Raw genomic sequence first — 18,525 nt, 5'->3', positions numbered from 1 at the left:
TTTTTCCGGTAGGTGCGGTATCTCAAATCGAGCCTCCCCCGACCGTTGGAGGGGCGTCGGTTACACCTGAATTATGGTTCCGCGTTAAATCGACGCAGAGCCTACGCCGTAGGGTACGGCGTACGGCGCCCGTCGCCGCGTACCCTAAGCAATAGGCTCTGCGTTGGTGTAACGCGGAACCATAAATCCCACTTGACTGGAGCAGCAGCAGCAGCTCAACGGCTGTAGTGCAGCGTGATGGACGAGCAGCGGGATTTTCAAACTCCACACCGACACGGCGGCTCCGGGCCAGTGTTATCGCCCGGCTCTGCAGTGGCTATGGAGATTAAACGGGAGAAAATACGACAGAGTGCCTTATTTCAGCAAACAGAGGTATGTTTATAGAGACAGAGTGCGGTGTTGGCGTAAACACTGAGCCGCAGTGACAGGTCATTAACGCCGCAGGGGTGCAAAGTGCAGCAAACAAGCGAATATCTGCCTACTTTCTGCTTTAATAGCTGAATTAACATGTGCTCGGGTCACTCGGGTTTTCTTGCCTAATTTTGAGGTTTTTCATCCTCACGCTGGCTTTTATATTCCTGGATCAACAGTAGTTATCCGAGAGAGAGTCCGTGTGCTGCTTTGTTGCAGTAAAACAGTAAAACAGCTTCTCCTGTTGGCTCTGAAAACGACCAGACTCCTGGTATTTCAGACAAAAACCGTGAAACGATGCCCAAATCTTCTGAATGACAGCCAGCAGATACTAGGGGATATGAATCTGTTCATACATTTCTGTAGGAGGCTGCAGGTGCAGATTTATGATATGGAGATTGATGACATTGTGTGTTAATCTCTGAGCAGTAATTAATAACTCTTCATTCATCTGGACCACACAATATTAATGCAAACTTGAAAAATTGTATTTTGGATGAAATAAGGCAAGGCAAGTTTATTTATACAGGACTGTCTCAGAAAATTAGAATATTGTGATAAAGTCCTTTATTTTCTGTAATGCAAAAATGTCATACATTCTGGATTCATTACAAATCAACTGAAATATTGCAAACCTTTTATTATTTTAATATTGCTGATCATGGCATACAGCTTAAGAAAACTCAAATATCCTATCTCAAAAAATTAGAATATTCTGGGAATCTTAATCTTAAAATGTAAACCATAATCAGCAATATTAAAATAATAAAATGCTTGCAATATTTCAGTTGATTTGTAATGAATCCAGAATTTATGACATTTTTTTTTAAAATGCATTACAGAACATAAAGAACTTTATCACAATATTCAAATTTTCTGAGACAGTCCTGTATAGCACAATTCAACACAAGGTAATTCAAAGTGCTTTACATCAACATTAAAAGCGGCAAGACACAATTCAACAGTAAATAACAAATAAAATGAAATAAAATTATGAGAAAAGAAGGTAAAATGATAAAAATCACAAGTTGCTGAAAACATATAAGTACAAATAAGGTTATATTGTCATATTTCACAAATCATCATGCTCCATTCTCTCTCTCTCTTCTTATTTGCATAGATGTTTACTTGTGTTTTTATCTTGCCATGCATGCTATATACAGTATTACCATACTGCATCTTCTTCATTAAAACTGTTCACAATCTCTTATTGTTTTCATTATGATACCACCTCACCTGCATGCATCACTTCCCCACAAAAAGTTGCTCTCAAGTGAAAGAAGATATTGGGTTCTTTCTGCCTCTATTTTATTTTATTTTATTTTATTTTTGACTGATCAATGATTTTTTTCTTCTTAAATTGTTTGTGGTCATTGATGGTGTTTTGATTTCATGAGCAGCATGTAATGAAGCCAGAACTTTGGCACATTTCCCACCAGAACCTCGATCATCTACACATTTGCAGCACATTGAATTATCTCTTAAGTTGAACTCCTAAGCGGTTTAGTCGGAGTCTCACGTACGCTGTTGATTATTTTTGAGGTTCTGTCTCAATACAGATGCGATTCTTTTAGAGCAAAAATAACATTTATTTGCTATTTGGATCAATAGAAATCAAATTTATGTTGTCCTCCCAGGTCTCTTATTTCAGACTTGATTTTCATTGTTGTATAATATTGTAAAAAGGGATGTGCGGTTTGTGGAAACCAATGTTCTTTGAGTTTTGATCCATTATGGTATGAGCACTTCAGAAACAGCCTTCATTTATTGATCAATGTTCCAGAGAGAAATAACTTTGAGGGGAAAGATCACATAAAATATAATACTACTTAAAGTTATCTTTAAAAGTACCTATTTTTCCTAGAAAAACTTTGCCTTTTTGCCTTGTCAAACTTTTGTTTATTCAATAAAACGATTGAGGCACAAAACCAAACCATGTGTGGAAAAAAAAAAAAGCATACAAGAGCAACTTTACTTAAGTGAGTCACCATACCCATTTAGTTGGCCTGTGTTATAGCTTATTGTTTTAAAAACTTAAGCTGCATCATTATGTTTTGAAAACTGATTGATTCAGGCATTGACAAATTTAATGTGTTTGTTCTGTCTATGAAGAACGCTAACATACAGGAGAAGCTGGATTTTGAGATCCGAATGCGAGAGGGAGCCTATAAGCTGCTGCTCGCCTGCAGTAAGAGAGAACAGATTCTCAGCGCTTCCAAGAACCTCCTCACTTCCAATGCCAGGATCAAGGCTTATCTTGCACAGCTGCAGAGGGAAAAAACGGATGACGACATGATGGGTGGTGTCAGAAGGTAAAGGGTTTATCGCGTTAATGTTTTTTTTTGTTGGTGAGTTAAATATAATGGAACAGCCTCTTTCATATATTGTAATATAGAGATCGAAAATGCTCGTCCATATCTCAGCTTTGATAAAGATGTGACACCTTAGGGAAATTATTTTCCTATTTATTTTGGGATCAATAATTATAGTTCTTTTGCTTTGTCTCAAATAAAGTGATGTGTGCTATGATAAGTTGTAATGATAAACATTCTGTTAAAGACTTGCAGATCCTGCTCTAGATGGCCGTTTGCCCTGTCATGGGACCATTGCAATGTCTGGTAAGATTGTTCAGCTTATGTTTAAAATCATACACTGTCGGACCAGGAACTAGTAAAATGAGTAATATAAACTGATGCATATCAAGAAAAAAATTATGTGGATGTCTTAAAGTCCTCTTGTGTAAATGATCTTTTCTTCCTCTAACGTAGGCCTGCGCTTTCCTTTGATGTGGAGGGATTCAGATTACTTTAATAACAGAGGAAGTATGTTTGCCTTGTTTTTGCTGCTAACATTTGGGCCATCTATTGAGCTTTGTCTCATGATAATTTCGAGATTCTTGATTAAATTATTCCTTTGTTTGGTAGGCTCTCGTCAGGTGGCGATGTTCTGTCTGATACAGATAGGCTCAGAGGTGTTTGACACCGAGATGGTTATGGTGGATAGATCCGTCACTGACATCTGCTTTGACGGTGTCACCATATTGTAAGTATATATATATATATTTTTTTTTTTTTTTAATTTTTAATGTGCAGAATTGGACTCAGAAAAAATACTATTTTCCCTGTGAACATTGACATGCACCCATGCACAGGGCTACTGATCATTGGGTTGGGAAGTGATTTCTTGATCTTTTTTTTTTTTTTTTCTTTTGGTGAATATTTGTCCAACATGCTTAAAGTTAATAACATGTTTGTGGTATGAATTAAAATTCTTGCCCTCAGTAAAGATATAGTTCCCCAGTTTGAACTGAGGGTGGAGCTGTGGAGCTGTGCCCTGGAGGAAGAGCTCACTTTGGCAAAAACACCAAAGAAATTGGCAAAGAGGCTCCGTACCTCCTTTGGAAAGACTTCTGGAAAGAAGGTCTGCTCTCTGCTGGACACTCCAGACGCTGACACCTTCCTGCAGAACAACCCAGTACCTTCGTATGTTTTGTATTATCTTCTCAAATCCTGCTTAGAATCTTGACATTGTGCTAAGAACTTTTGCAGCTGGGAAATGTATTTAAATAATATTTGTAGTGCTGAATATTTCTTATGTTTAGACTTTAGATTTTCAAGGACTTTTTTTTTTCTTTTTTTGCCAATGAATACAGCCAAAAGATTGTACTTGTAATGTTCCCACATGAAAATTATTTTGGTCCGAGAGGAAAAGCATACTTAAAGCTATTTAGAGCATAAAGTTAGACTCTCAGCTGAACATCTGTAAGTGATACGTACCACATGTTCACTGGGATCATTTGGCCTTTAAAAGAAGAAGATAATTTCCAAAGAAGAAACTTGGGTTATGAGCTCATTATAGGGTTAGAGGAGTAGAGTTTAGTATATATTTTTAAGAAAATAAGTTGGTGTGGTAAAGTTGAAGCCTGCTAAAATCTGTATGTGTCTGTCTGTCAATACCAGTGGAGCCAAATACAGCCTGCTGGCCTGGACCAGGCTGGGCCTGCCTGAGGCTGAGGGCAGCTTCCAGTCGCACTCCCTCATCGTCCTCCAAGGCGGTAAGACACAGAGGCACAGAAATGTAATATCTAAGCTTATAAAGGGATTATTCTTTCAGCTCATGAATTGACTCGCTGCCACAGTAATGATAAAATATTTTTACACGAGTAGAATTGAAACCTAAAATTAAACAAAATAGCACATAATTAAGCTTGGATTACTGGTCTTCCTTTTGCTTGAGTAATTTAAAAGGATAAAATAAGATTTTTTTTGCTCAGTGTATTTACATGTGTGTGTGTGTGTGTGTATATGCATGTACAGGTATATATGTTCATTTTCATTCATTTTATTCTTTATTTCATTCAAAATAACAAAACAATTTAATACAAACACAAATACAAATGTTCCTAACTTATGAATGAAAAGGGAGCAGAAAGAAGAAGAATCTTATCTGATCTGCCCCTTTCACAAATAACATAAATTAATAATAATTAAAAAAAACAAAAAAAAAATTAAGTGAATAAAAACAACTAAAATAAAATTAAAATAACATTAAATAAAATTACCACCGCCTACGGGTATGTCAATCAAACTCAACATTTTTCGTTATATTTCCTTAACATACAGGTTTTAATTGTTCTTTTGAATGTAATGTTTGATTTGGATTCTTTGTTTTCTTTGTTCAGATTGTTCCATAAATTGATTCCTTTCACAGAAACACAACGTTCCATCAATTTTGTCCTGCATCTTGGTTTTATAAAAATCTCTGTTCCTTTTAAGTTATACTTGCTGTGTACATATGTGTATGTATGTAGGTCAAGAATGGAATTAGTCTTAATGATTCTGTTTTGAGAATGAGAGCGTACATGATTTAATTAAGATAAATGATTTAAAACTTCTTGTGTATTTTGGCTTTTCATTCCCTGTGCTGATCTCTATCCTTACAGCTGAGTGTTCGTCCTGGCTTCCACTGTATGGCAACCTCTGCTGCAAGTTAGTGGCGCAGCCTTTTTGTATGACACGGAGCATGATGGCTGGCTACTTGAGTCAGAAGGTGCGTTCTGTGTGAACTGCTCTCGTCATGAGCTTCATTGCTTCTTATTGGATTTAATTTTATACTTACACTATTTTTTTTATTTTGGTGCGTTTCAGCAAAGTGTGGAGGGGATCAGCCGTTGCTGCAGTCTTTACTGTGTGCTGAGTGGTGGCTTTTTGTCTTGTTATTTCACTCCAGAAGAAATTGATGCTAAAGTACAGCCAACACTCAATGTGCCCATTAATAAGGTAAAGGTATATAAATTACACATATTGATATGAATGCAGAAAAATGTGACAATCCTTGCCTCTATTATGGCTTGAGGATTGTTATTGCAGTGCCTGGATAGAAGAATTTTAAGCAGATAAAAAAAAAAAACAGCAGCAGCTTGATTATTGTTGATTTAAAACTCAGTTCAGCCTTTTACTTAATATCAGCAAAATTCCACTTTAATTCACTGAGACCCTGCTTGCATCTTTACCATTTCTTTTTCTTGCAATATCAGCAGTGTGCTTTTTAGTGTGTATCACATTTAAAGTTCTAACTTGTATAATGTCAAATTTACTCGAGTTACTTGTTTTTTTTTTTTTTTTCTGAAGGAAACTCAGATCCGTGTGATGGAGAAAGACTCTGCAGGCTACAAATCCAGGAGTTTGTCCATCGTCAACCCTTCACCAGAGGGATCTGAGACCATCGTCTTCACCACAGAAATCAGAGACGAGCTGGAGGACTGGCTAGATGCCCTCCATCAGCACCTCTATGATCAGAGTGAGTGTGTTTTTGTGTGATCATCTATGCTTCTCGGTGTGTTAATGATTGTATACAGAGAAGTGTATCAGTCGGGATCAGAAAGGTGAGTGCAGATAAATTTAGCTAAAAATCCTCTTAGGGAAACCCCCCCAAATATGACCTTTTTTTATTTATTTTTTTAAATGTTTCATGTTTATCCTTGTTTACAACTAGGCCAGTGGCAGCACTGCTGTGTCCGGGTAATGAAGATTGAGGTCGTGTCACCACGGAAACCATCCCTCTTCCTCTCCAAGCAGGCTGACTCTGTTTACAACGACCTCAGTGAGTAGAGGAATTGGAATTAGTGGTTGAAGCGAGTTAGATGAAACTTTGTAATTCTGTGATGTTGAAAGTTTCACAGGATTTGTATTCATATTAAGAAGATGCTGTCTGGTGCAAGTGCCCACAAATTGACTATGCATAATAATTTTCATCCCAGTGGTGATGCGTGCAAAATGAATCCTTTTACATGCAAATTGGAAAACTGGAACATATGCGTTTGTGTCTATTTGAGTTATTATTTTTGTTAGTAGTTTAAAGTACGTCAAACATCTAAAAGAATCACATTTAATTTATGCTTCATCTATTTATCTTCATTTCAATGTTTTTCTATATTTTTTTGCAGGTATAAATTCACCTCCCAGGTTTGAGAGCATTACTGATATCATTCACAGCAAAATTGAAGAGACAGAAGGGCGCTTCCTTCTTGGCCATCAAGACAAGAAGGAAGCGCCTAATTGGTCCAGTCTGTTTGATGGGTCCCATTCCATGGTAGTGGACAAGAGTGTTCAGTCCCAGAGCAAAACCTCCACTCCGTGTTCAAGCCCCAATGGCAACGCCAGCTCAACACCCGTCAGCAACAAGAAACGACGGGCTCCACCGCCTCCATCTGATAAAAAGCCACACGCTCCTCCTACTCGCCCAGCCAGACCGCCCCTTCCAGCTTCTGTTCATCACGCTCCACCCTCATACCAGGAGAAGGAGAACACTGGTGCTTGCAGTTCACGTCCAGCTACAAGGTCCAAAACAGGCAGACCATCTCTGGATGCCAAGTTTTCTGCCATCATCCAGCAACTCCAGCGAAACAATGCTGGAGGTGCTGCAGCCTCCAGCCGAAGAAATGCTCCACTGGGCATCCTGGATGTCCAGCCACAGGCTCAGCCTCCGTTCCAGCCACTGGATTACCAGAACCACCACACCCAGACCCCTGAGGCCACAGCTGATCATGGTTTTGTCAGGGCCAGTAATGGTCCTTGTCCTGTTCCTGCTCCACGTAGCAAACTGAGGAAGTCTTTTAGAGAGAGAATGAACCTCAAGGGATTATAACTTCAACCCTTATCATAGTGCATCAGGCTATTCAGCTATTCCTTACCACTAACTTAAAAAAAACAGAACTTTCCAACTAAGTGAATAACATTGATTAAAATTACATAATATATGAAAATGTATGCACCTGAGCTATGATAACTAATGCTCATCATCTCTGATATTTAAGCCTGGTTCTTCCGTCAATTATGGAGCATTTTGCCATTTTGGAAAATTATTCTTGCTTGGAGTTGAATGTAAAATGTTAATACCGCTCATACATCAACACTAGCTATAAAACTGGAGTTAGTTTGCTTGGATTAGGGTAATGGTTTTAAATGGAAGAAAATGACTGTTCTACATCCATATAATGGTTTCAAAAATCTGCATAGCTGCACATTTAAAAGCTCTTTACCTCTATTTCATTTCAGTTGTCAGTACAGGGAAACTACTATTCAAAATTTCATGAATCGTAAAGACAGGTGGAGCTTGGGAAAAGGAAGTGCCCATTAAATTTAGATGCAGATCCAGAGGTCATAACTAATGATTCCCAGGGAACGGTTTGACATCCTGTCGTCACAACAGCACTCCAAATAGTCACTATATCAGTGTAGACTGTGTCATTAAACTGTAAGTAGTTGTTTTTAGACGCTATTTAAAAAGGAAAAAGTTAATTAGATGTTGAAGGTGCTGATCTGTGTATTTTCTTTTTCTTTTACATTTCAAGGGAGCCAGACCTGTGTTTCCTATTCTCGTGGACGTTTTTTTCCCAGCTCCAACTTCATGTTGAGTGCACAAATCCCCTCATACATCTCTCAACAGCACAGCACGAAAACATGTTTTCATTATGTCAAACAACTGTTCATAGTCCATTGTGTGGGTACATAAGTAGTCATTAAAAAAAAAAGGGATTCTCACAATCTTCACAGCAACCCAGATTCCTGCTGACTGCTCATACCACAATATAAACTGTTCTGATTCATCTTGGTGCAGTTTTTCATGTGCAGCTAACTCATAAATGAATTGAAAGCTTTATTCTGGCTTGAGCACCACCATCCTTTATCCATCTAAAATCTAAAGACCTTTTTTTTTTTTTTTGTGCAGCTGGTGAAACATGAACTGAAAGAGCTATTGAAAAAGCGTTCGTATTGGAATTGATCCTCAATGCCAAATTGGACTCATTCCTTTTGAAACTATTGACATAATCGACTTACTGTGACGACTTTATGGCCACTTTGACTAATTTTAAAAGGAACATGCTTTTAGGAGCTATTGTGAATGCTAACGTGACTTCTCAATTCCCCCAGAGGTCTTAATAATAGGGTGACCTTGGTTTTCTAGTGGCCACACAATATGCCTAACATAATTTTAACACTGCAGCCAATAAATCCTGTGAATATAATTGAATGGTTCTTTTGAGTGGTTTAAATAATGAACGCCCTTGTGTATGTGTTTTGAACAGACTCAATACTGCCAACCATTAAACATTCCAGCCACTTAATGATATTGTGTTGAAGAATGGTCGGCATAGTTACTCATAGTCTGCAAAACATAAGGTTTCACTGCTTTTTCTGAAATTGCCTTCCCAGATGAAGCAATATGGTGAAAGCTACAGTAACCACTTTTCTCATTCCACCCTCCAAATACAGTTGAATATAGGGCGAGAGATGTAGATTTGTGAGGAGGTGGATTACAGGGGGATTTAGTTTAAGCCATGAAAGGCAGAAAGGGAGAGAAAAAAATGTGCAAAAGGGGTTGCAACTGAAAATTAGCACTGTGCCAGATGTTTGTTTTTCTTGCTGTGTATCATTGATAACATTAATTACTTTGATTTTCTTCTGCATGCACTTGGGAAAATCAGCAGAGGGTTTGAGGCTGCCATTTCCAGTTTCTTAAAGGCAATGAAGTGCTGAATGATGTATTAATTGTGTTGCACTTCCTACATCCTTGTGAGCATTTCAGCCATTTTCAGTTACAATTGTCAGCTTAAAGGCAGGGAAAGCAAATTCTAGCCCAGAAATATTGTTGAATATGTCCTCTTGGGGAGCAGGATTGAGAGGGATGGAAAAAGTGCTCGGTTTTAGCTTGAATATCAACAGATGTGACATTATCCAGAAATCACTTACCTTTTACATGTAACCGGAGCAGATACTACTTGTATGAGAGAAACATTTCTGAATTGCTTTAAACAATTAAGCATGTAGCTCTGCTAACTCTAATCTGTGATATGTAACAAATGCACATAGGAAAGTGGCCCATATCAAGAGTGGGTGATCTTATAAGTAAAAATGTGCAGCCTTTTATTGAATACATTAAAGTTGTGTTAATTGTATTTTTTTAAGACTGCAATACCAGTAGGAATTTGTAATTTTTATATGCACAAAAATGTATGCTTTGCTGAGATTTCATCTTAATGTGTCGTAGTAATTTGTCATTTATTGGGAAAGTGTCAATATACCAGTAATTAGCAATATCTTAACCTCGTGCTGGTGCAACATTATTTCTGTTTACCAGTGTGTATTAAAAAGGTAATGATGATATGTATGATAATAAAAAAATAATACTGTGATTATTATTTCTCAGAAAGTGCAATTTCTTCTTTGTCTATTGTCTTGGAACTCAGCTGTATTTTTTTTATATTTCTATATTTTTAAATATTGCTGATCTGCAATAAAAAACAACAACCACATTCTGCCCTGGTGAGGCTGTTTTATTTTTGCTGAGCTTGGAAGAATTGCTGAATATTTTTCATGTTAAAGGTTTACCAGGGGATGGCAATAAGTCAAAGCATAGCTTTTATTGCAGCTCAGTTCACATCCTGGAGAGATACATGAACTGGCATATTTCTCCTCTGCAGCAGATACTAGAGAGGTTTCTCTGGCTTTGAGCCCAGACGTGGCCTGTTGTGAAGATTAAGGTGGATGGAATCTCATAGCCAGATAATGGTATTACAGTAATAAAAGTCCATTCACACTGCATTTACTCAAGGAAGAAAAAAGTCAATTACACTGAAATTAGCACACTGGATTTAAATATTGCAGTTTGAAAACACCACTGAGGAAACATGTATAGATAGTAAAATATTTTAATTAAATATACAGGAGGTCATATCATACAAAATGTCTTTATTTGTCTTTTTATTTTGCTCGCCAGCTGGGTGATTGGTAAACAGATGGCTACAGTATCAAAAACACTTTCAGGATGCATATTAATGGAAACAACATGGAAAAAGTGAAACAAAAAGAGTTTCCTTATTTTGAAATCATAGTGTTTTTTCTGAGCCTAACATGAAACGGAGCAAATAAGGACACAGATTGTGTAACCATCTTTTATACTGTTGTTTTTTTCTTTTCAATTTTTTTAAATATTTACAGATTATAACAGTTTATATGATAACAATCACGCAGTACTATCTACAATGGTATTTACATAGAAAATAAGACGAGAGAGAGAGAAGGGTTGCTATGATTTGATCCCGTATGAATGTTTCTGTACACGAACCAGCACTAAATGCCAGTTTTACCTACATAATGTACAGTACTTAAACAGAAATAAAGGTCTGTAAGTACTCAGGAAAACTTTTATTTTCATGTTTACAGCTTTTTCATTTCTTTTTATTCTTTTGGAACACCAGACATGTTCGCTGTGTATTTCAACTATCCTGGATTGCAATTATAGTGGTTGTAAAAAGCCAGCCCAGGTGTTGCGTTTCCACCTCAGGCGAAGGAGCACAGTAGGCATACTTTATGGAGTCTGGTACCTTTTCATCACTGCTACAAAACATATAGAGCACACATGCCCTGCAGACGACAGGCACCAGACCCCGCATCAATATCATCTGTCAATAAATCTTTCTGGTTCTTATATAAGGGCTTTGCTGGGATAGTTGGTTTGTTTAAGCACAAATACTAAACATTAGTTTACAGTTTAACTGTTTACATTTTGTAACATAACATTTTGTGCCTTACCCTTTAAGTCCGGTGTTTGATGTTATTTTTTTAAATTATTATTTCTATTTTTCTTTTGTCTAGAGTGTGCCTGCACTGCATTGGAGACAAGTGTGACAGCAGAAAGAAGAAGTTAAACCTTAACAAGTGTAGTGCTAACTCTAATCCAAGAGTGCAAAAGGCACAGATATTTGCAAAGCAGTAATATCCTAAGTGACAACATTCCTATTAAATCATACAGTGAGTCTTTTCAGGGTGCTGAATAAAAGAGTCTATTCATTAAAAAAAAAAAAAGAAAAGAACTTTTCAAGTCAAGAACAAAAAGATGAAATGCTGATTTTCTTCTCTTTTCATTTCTTTTCCTTTTTTTCTTTGTCTTTGTGGTTAGCATTCCACAGCAGACGGCTGCTTCATTATGCCGGTCATACAGACTAATACAACCCTCAACAGTCTACTCATTACAAAGGGTTTGTGGGTCAAATTACTTTCAATTTGGGAAGGAAAAATTAAACCAGCTTTTCATTATCTCGGAGCAAATAAACATTCATGGGTTGTCAGTGGCCTGAAAATGCTAGCTGCTTATGTTGAATTTGAACTGAACTACATAATGAATAAAAGACCTGAACAGAATAATAATAATAATAATAATAAAAAAAACAGTCTACAGTACATCTGTCATACACAGCACCTCTGAATGTTATAATGAAACTATTTATATTAAGCAGCACCACAGTGAGTGTTAATGTCTATTCCAAGCAGTCCAGGTGGATTAACTGTGGCACAAACAGGCAACAGAGTTCAGCGTGTGGACATGTAAACACATACAACACCACCGGCTGCAGAGTAATAATGCACTAAACAGCTGTCCAACACTGTTCGCAATGATGAACACATGTTTAGGTATATATAAAGAATCTTTTTTTTCTTCTTTGTTGTTATGTTACCTATAGTGTTTTTAACAACAAAAGTTTAGCCCTCAGACTCAGTAAACAATTGGCTTCTGTTGCACTTGAACTTTTCATACATCTAGTCTAACGACTTGTCTCATGGCTACTGAGAGTGGCAAACTGATCTGTGAGCACAACTGCTTGAACATTGTGCAAATGGTGACTCAGCAACAACAACAACAAAAGATACAGTAAGTGGTGATACAAATAAAGAACAGTGCAAAGTATATAAACAAAGGAATAACATGAACAAATAAAAAAGAAGAAAGAAAATGGAACTTTCTGTCCAAACGGACTGATGCATTCATCAGCCTGTTATTAGTCAAAGTTATAATCAGTGTTTTGTGTCAACTGAGCCACAATCCCAGAGCAAGAGAGACAGAAAGAAGCTGACACAGTTTCAGAGGAGAAAGACAATTTGCTTTTCTCTCCCTTACAGTCTTGTGCTGGGGTGTACCGACGACAGCTGAGGAGGCGGGAGGGTTGAAAGAGGGTAGAGATGGTGCAACAGGTCTCCGTACAGTGCTGCCCCCCCAGGGTGCCTGTAGAAGTGGTGCGGGCTGGGGCTGGAGGCCAGCAGCTGCCGGTGTAGCATCATGGAGTGGAAGGCTAAAGGGGGGACGAGAGGAGACACAGCTGACTGGCTTTTCAGGTACTGTAGACCTGGATGCTGCTGGAGTCCATCGGGGGTGCCTGCTGTGACCAGGCCACCGTGCGGGTACATGCCAGCGTAGAGGGCCGCAGCATGGGGTGGGGGGAAGGTGGTTGTAGCGTGACCGTCAGGTAGATGATTGTTGAGGTGAATGGCATGAGCCGGCTCAGCTGGTTTCAGTTCCTCTGGGTCACTGCGGCGAATTGTACTTGCGGGATGGATTGGTGTCACCACACGCACTTTCCTTTCTGGGGCATCCTCGCTCTCAGGCTCCACAAGGCTCCGCTTACTGGGTCGAATCGGGCTTGTGAGGGGTGATTCACCTGAAGCTTTGGGACTGGGAAATGGCTGTGATGAATCTGCCGGGCTCTGTTTCGGGGGAGAGATTGTCATAGGTGGAACTCGGCATGCTTTAGGATGGGAATCTAAGCCATGGTGCATGATGGGATAAGAGAGACTACAGAAGGGGGGCTTTGAGAAAGAAGAAACCCTCTGAGAGAGAGGTTTAGAAATAGTAAAGTCTCTGGGCTCATCGTCGGCCTCTCTGCTCTCCCCGTGTGTTTGAGTCCTGTCACTGTAGTGAGATCTGTAGGCCAAGCCCTCCTGCTCCAGACTGCCACAAACAAAGCCCTGGCTGCCCTCTCGGTCCCTGATGTAGTGCTCTCTTTGCTCTCCACTGGAAAAGCCACCCATCCTCTCTTGGCTCAGGCAACTTTCAGTTTGTCGGTACAGACTGTGGAGATGGGGGGAAGAGTAGCAGTCACCTGTGAAGGTCCTGGCCTGAGAAACTGGGCCTTGCAGTAGCTTTTCCCCACCGTTTTCCACTGCATCTTGGGTTCTGGAGAGGTAGGGCTGCCATGGCGCACTGACTTGAGGCTGAAGGTGAAGGCTTGTCCGACAGCTGTACGTGTCTGACAGCTCCCCACAAGTGCTCCTCTCTGATTGACCACTGCTGGCTTGTGGGTGAGCCTTGCTGCTCTGGGCGTGCTGGATGACTGACGGCCTGAATATAGGCGCTACCTCAGGAACGCTGTCCAACGAACACCCTAGTTTCTGTCCCAACAACTCCTCCTCACTCTTTCTCTTGTCCTTCTCTAGTTCAGCCACTGATATGATGGCCAGAGAAGATGCCACTGTGGGGGGTGGAGGCTGGAGAGTAAAGGAGAAGGAGTTGGACTCGCAGACCTGGGAGAGAAGCTTCTTTTTGGCCAAAGGAGACATGACCCCCTGGCTGGCTTTGCAGTAGGCAGCTGCTTGTCCGGGGCCCTGGGCAGCCTCCTTCTTAGTGACTCCATAGTCCTCTTTATCAGGGAAGGAATCTGTGCTCAAATTCATGCATTGTCCATCTGTTGGTTTACACATCGGCAGCACCTTCCCAACTCTCCCACCATGATTTTCATTGGCGTCTTTGACCTTGGAGAAAGACTCTGGCAGGGCGATATGCCCAGCAGATTTATTCTGGTCCCAACGATGGAGCAGATAAGGATTTTTAGGAATGAAATGCCCTTCAGTTTGCTGTTCACCCGGGAGTTTTGCTTGGACGGCCTCGCTGATTTGCTTCCATTCAGTTGGGGGAACAGGCCCTATGTTGGGAGGGAGACCCACCGGGGGGGCTCTGAAGTCTGGTTCTTTGGAGCAGAGCGAAGGTGGCTGCTCCACAGCCAACGCTTCCTCCTTTTTCAGGGCAAGATGTAACTCTTCCTCCTCTATTACAATTGGTTCATCTAGTAAAGACACCTCCTTCTTTATGGCTGCAGAAAGCTTGTGATTTTCTTCTGGCACCTTCGAGTTCTGCGTGCAGGAAAATGACAGGTTAAAATAAGGCACTTCTATATATTGACATTGAACTATTTTAAAAAACGACTCAAAATAAACATTTTGAAGAGAAAGTCCTTTTAAAAACCGAAACTGAAACCAGATTGGAGCAGCTGGGACTGACCTGTGATTGTTCTTGGCCTTTCGCTGTCTCCACTCTGTCCTTTTTACTCGCCAGCTTTGAATTGTTAGGGCTTTTCAGTTTTTTGGCCCCAACTCCTTTGGCTTTTACTCCGGGTGGTGAGGCTTTTTCTTGGCCGGCGTCCTGCTTCCTGGGTTTGGACAAGGGGAGGGGCTTGTCCTGCTCGCCTTTTATGTTCCTTTCGTAAGGAAGGAGGAGCCTGAGAAAAGACGGAGAAAAAAGGAGGGACGATCAAATTATGTCATGCTAAATCAAAAAGGTGCTGGCAGCGATTACTTGTGCTTGCATCATCGCGACAATCAACAGTGATTATTCTTTTACTCCAATTTGTTCTAAAGCATAAGAATAAAACATTTTAAAGCCTTGTGAATTTTCTTTTTTATAAAAGCACAGAAAGATTTATTTTTATTGCGCCATTTAAAATAAAATACTAAAGTATTTTTAATTTCCTAATACCAAAACCAGAATGAGCAGCGGCTTTGTTGTGAGCATGTGGTGTTTTATGTACCTGGCTTTAAAAAGAGATCCTTGTTTTAATACCTGGAAAGCATTAACAGTTCTATTGTAATTAAGCGAGGCTAGGGGAAATCCAGGCTCCATTTGGTGCCAGTGTGTGTGTGTGCGTGTGTGTCAGTGCGAGTGTGTGTGTGTGAATAATGAGTTATCCCCTGCTGAGACAGATCACATTTGGTATTACTTTAACCTTGACAGAGCTGAATGTGTGTGGGGGGGTGTGTAAAATTACTGTGGTTGGAAATAAAAAAGATGAAAATATCTGGAAGGAATGAAATAAAATGCCTTAAAGAAACTGCTGCATGTAATATCTACTTCAACATGCTAATCTGATTAATGACAGAAGCCCTTAAAATAGTTTCAGTGATGAAGTATCTTCAGATGGAGACAATATGCTTGAGTTTTAAAACACATGCAATGGCTGCATATTTTCAAGCTTAATTAATTCCATACTAAATGACAATGAATATTATGGTAAAATAAACATGAAATGAATTTAGACTTTTGTTATTTCTTCTCTAAATGGACCTTAAGTCAATTTTCCATATCTGATGTTGTAACTAATGGGAACATTAATACCCGAATAACATAACAATACCCATGTGTAAAATAATGACATCAAGAAAGCAGTAAGGGAAACTTTTAGACGTTTATTGCTCAGGAAAGAAAATGGAAATTGGCACAAGACCAGACATAGGAAACACTGTGGAGGAGGAAACCAAGACAACTGGAAAACTACAACACTAAAAACTTCAATAAGTTTTTCTGAAAATCTTTCCAGATCCTCTGTCAGATTTTGTGGAGTAAAACAATCCATGAAAGCCAAACAGAAACATGACTTTTTTTTCAGTCATGAGAAAAAAATAAGGTCTTCTCATGTAACAACAAGAGATGGTTGTGCTATTCCTTTTAAGGGGCATGGCGGTAAAACAAACAATGAATCAAGAGCTGTTTCTCCTTCTCTTCAAAAGAGAGAAAAAAGAAACCTCAGAGAGTTCAAGAGGCTCTGTGGGATTTTTTTGTTATTCTTCCTCTGAACAAAAGTGCTGGCAGGGAAAGCGGTGAAACTACATTTCATACAGCTGGTCTGGCACCAGGCCTCAGGCCAAGAAAGGAAATGTACTATTAAATGTGACTTATTGGAGAGACGGAGAGCAAAGAGGTTGTGAAAAAGAAAAGAGGAGGGAAAGAGACCAAAAGAAGAAAGAAAAAGAGAGGGAAAGGGAGTGAACAAGAGGATAAAGGCTTGTTAATGGAAAGCAAAGATAATGTTGACAACATTCAAGACAAGAAAGATCAAAAGATGGGACTTCTTTAAAGTCTAAGTAGCATTTATTTAAAATAAAAAGTTAAGAGCCTCTTGGGACTGCTATAATTAGTCATTATTGCACAAACAATACAATTATATATATAAATCTCCAGTTTTCATCAAGTCAAAGGGCTTGTGAAGGGTCACAGAAACCATATTCCAGCATACATTGTTGACTCTGCATGATCTATGGGAAATAGATGTCTGACTTGGCCTGAGCCAACTTTATGGAATGTCAATAAAGGTTGTTATGGGGGGGGGGGGGGGTTCTCTGACCGGCATAATGTAAGAGCTGATCCCGGAAAATTACTGTGGTCTTAAATAGTTTAAATGGAAAGTTAAAGACATTTCATTTGCCAGACAATAAATAAAATAAATGAAAAACAAAACAAAGCCAACAAACACACAAAAAACAAAACAAAACAGGAATTTCCTGTCATGGTCAGAATTATGTGCTTTAAAAAAAAAAAAAAAAAAAAAAAAGTATCATCAAAAATTATAGCCTGTAACATGATATAATGAGTTTAATGGCTCATCTAGCCATAAATGATAGTTGAAGTTACAGAGCATTTATCTCTCTGCTATTCTACATTTAGTAAAGGAGTGAGATAAAACTGATGTTTTTTTTTTCTTTTCTCTTTTTAAAGGGAAAGTGATAATAAAAACTTCAATGTGAAAGACTGGAGTAATTTTTAAGCAGCTCACATATAACTAGGTCGTGATTGTGTAATAGTATATAATAAGTGCCTGTGATACAATAGCGCTGTAAGTAGCAATTTCCTCCAAAGAGAAACGGTTGAACTTGGCAACCGACGTATTAGCAGAGAGGAAACCAAGTGTAGTTCAGCATAAGAGCCACTTGGGGGCGTATGTTGCTCTGGCAGATTCCAGGAAAGCATTTCATCAGGGCATGAGAGGCAACGTTTTTATGAGGTCAATAAATACTTAACTTTGTCTCATGCCAATTTATCACCTGGCTTTTGTTTAAGCAGCCGTTTTCCATGTTGATAACAAGCAAGTAAAATATGCAGCGGGTAGATTAAAAATCAAAGTCAGATATAGAAGCTGTCTCATATGAAAAAAAAGGGAAAAAAAAGAAGATAACTTGGCAAAACAAGGGGACTTTACCAGCAATGTGCTGCTCTCATTTGAGTTTTGTCTTACAGGAACAAGTAGTGCGCTAGAATCCAAGAAATACCTAAATAACCAAATAAGTGGAAAAAGGCTGCGGGCTGTTCCATTTCAACAGTTTCCCCTCCCATGCTGAAATTAATTTTAGCTGGTGTTGTGTTAAGATCACAAGAGCTCCTTCATGCATAGAAAAAAAGGAAAAGAAACTATTTAAAGGGCTAGTGGACAAGCCCCCAGGGTTGTAGAAAGGAGGAAAGAAAATAACTTACTTTTACAAGTCTACAAGGAAAAGAGATTAAATAAAAGAGGTTTAATAAAAAAAAAGTCTGATTTTTATTAATTCTAAAAGCAATCATTAAGCATCTCCACAGCATTGAGAAAACAAAACTACATGTAGAGAAAGACACAGGATGCCAGCAGAGGGATAAACAGACATTGTATCTGGCCCCTCTGCTTTGGATTTATGCCTCAAAGCTCCTCTTTTGTCTCAAAGCCAAACCACTTGAGGTGACCCTCATTCATGCAGTTAAAAC

At 39.0% G+C, this 18,525-nt stretch overlaps 2 protein-coding genes across 2 annotated transcripts in view; one reads left to right on the top strand and one right to left on the bottom strand.

Moving 5' to 3' along the window:
• Positions 1-221: 221 nt before the first annotated feature.
• rtkn2 (rhotekin 2) lies at positions 222-10,217 on the top strand. Its single transcript, XM_061745921.1, has 12 exons — positions 222-372; positions 2,524-2,723; positions 2,971-3,029; positions 3,180-3,233; positions 3,336-3,453; positions 3,693-3,893; positions 4,371-4,465; positions 5,354-5,460; positions 5,559-5,690; positions 6,042-6,210; positions 6,406-6,513; positions 6,857-10,217. Exons 1-12 carry the CDS (start codon positions 238-240, stop codon positions 7,555-7,557), a joined length of 2,079 nt encoding a protein of 692 aa, XP_061601905.1. The 5' UTR covers positions 222-237; the 3' UTR covers positions 7,558-10,217.
• A 396-nt stretch (positions 10,218-10,613) lies between these two features.
• The window catches only part of arid5b (AT-rich interaction domain 5B), a 76,378-nt gene continuing 68,466 nt past the window's right edge, over positions 10,614-18,525 (bottom strand). Inside the window, exons 9-10 of the mRNA XM_061745920.1 lie at positions 15,022-15,238; positions 10,614-14,873 (exon numbers count right to left, since the gene is read on the bottom strand). Coding sequence (XP_061601904.1) covers positions 12,864-14,873; positions 15,022-15,238 — 2,227 coding nt within the window. The 3' untranslated portion in view covers positions 10,614-12,863. The remainder of the gene's footprint in view (positions 14,874-15,021; positions 15,239-18,525) is intronic.

The sequence above is a fragment of the Cololabis saira genome, chromosome 17 (assembly GCF_033807715.1).
Source record: "Cololabis saira isolate AMF1-May2022 chromosome 17, fColSai1.1, whole genome shotgun sequence".
Taxonomy (NCBI): domain Eukaryota; kingdom Metazoa; phylum Chordata; class Actinopteri; order Beloniformes; family Belonidae; genus Cololabis; species Cololabis saira.
The sequence above is the reverse complement of the archived record's forward strand: the minus strand, read 5'-3'. Positions and strand labels throughout refer to the sequence as shown.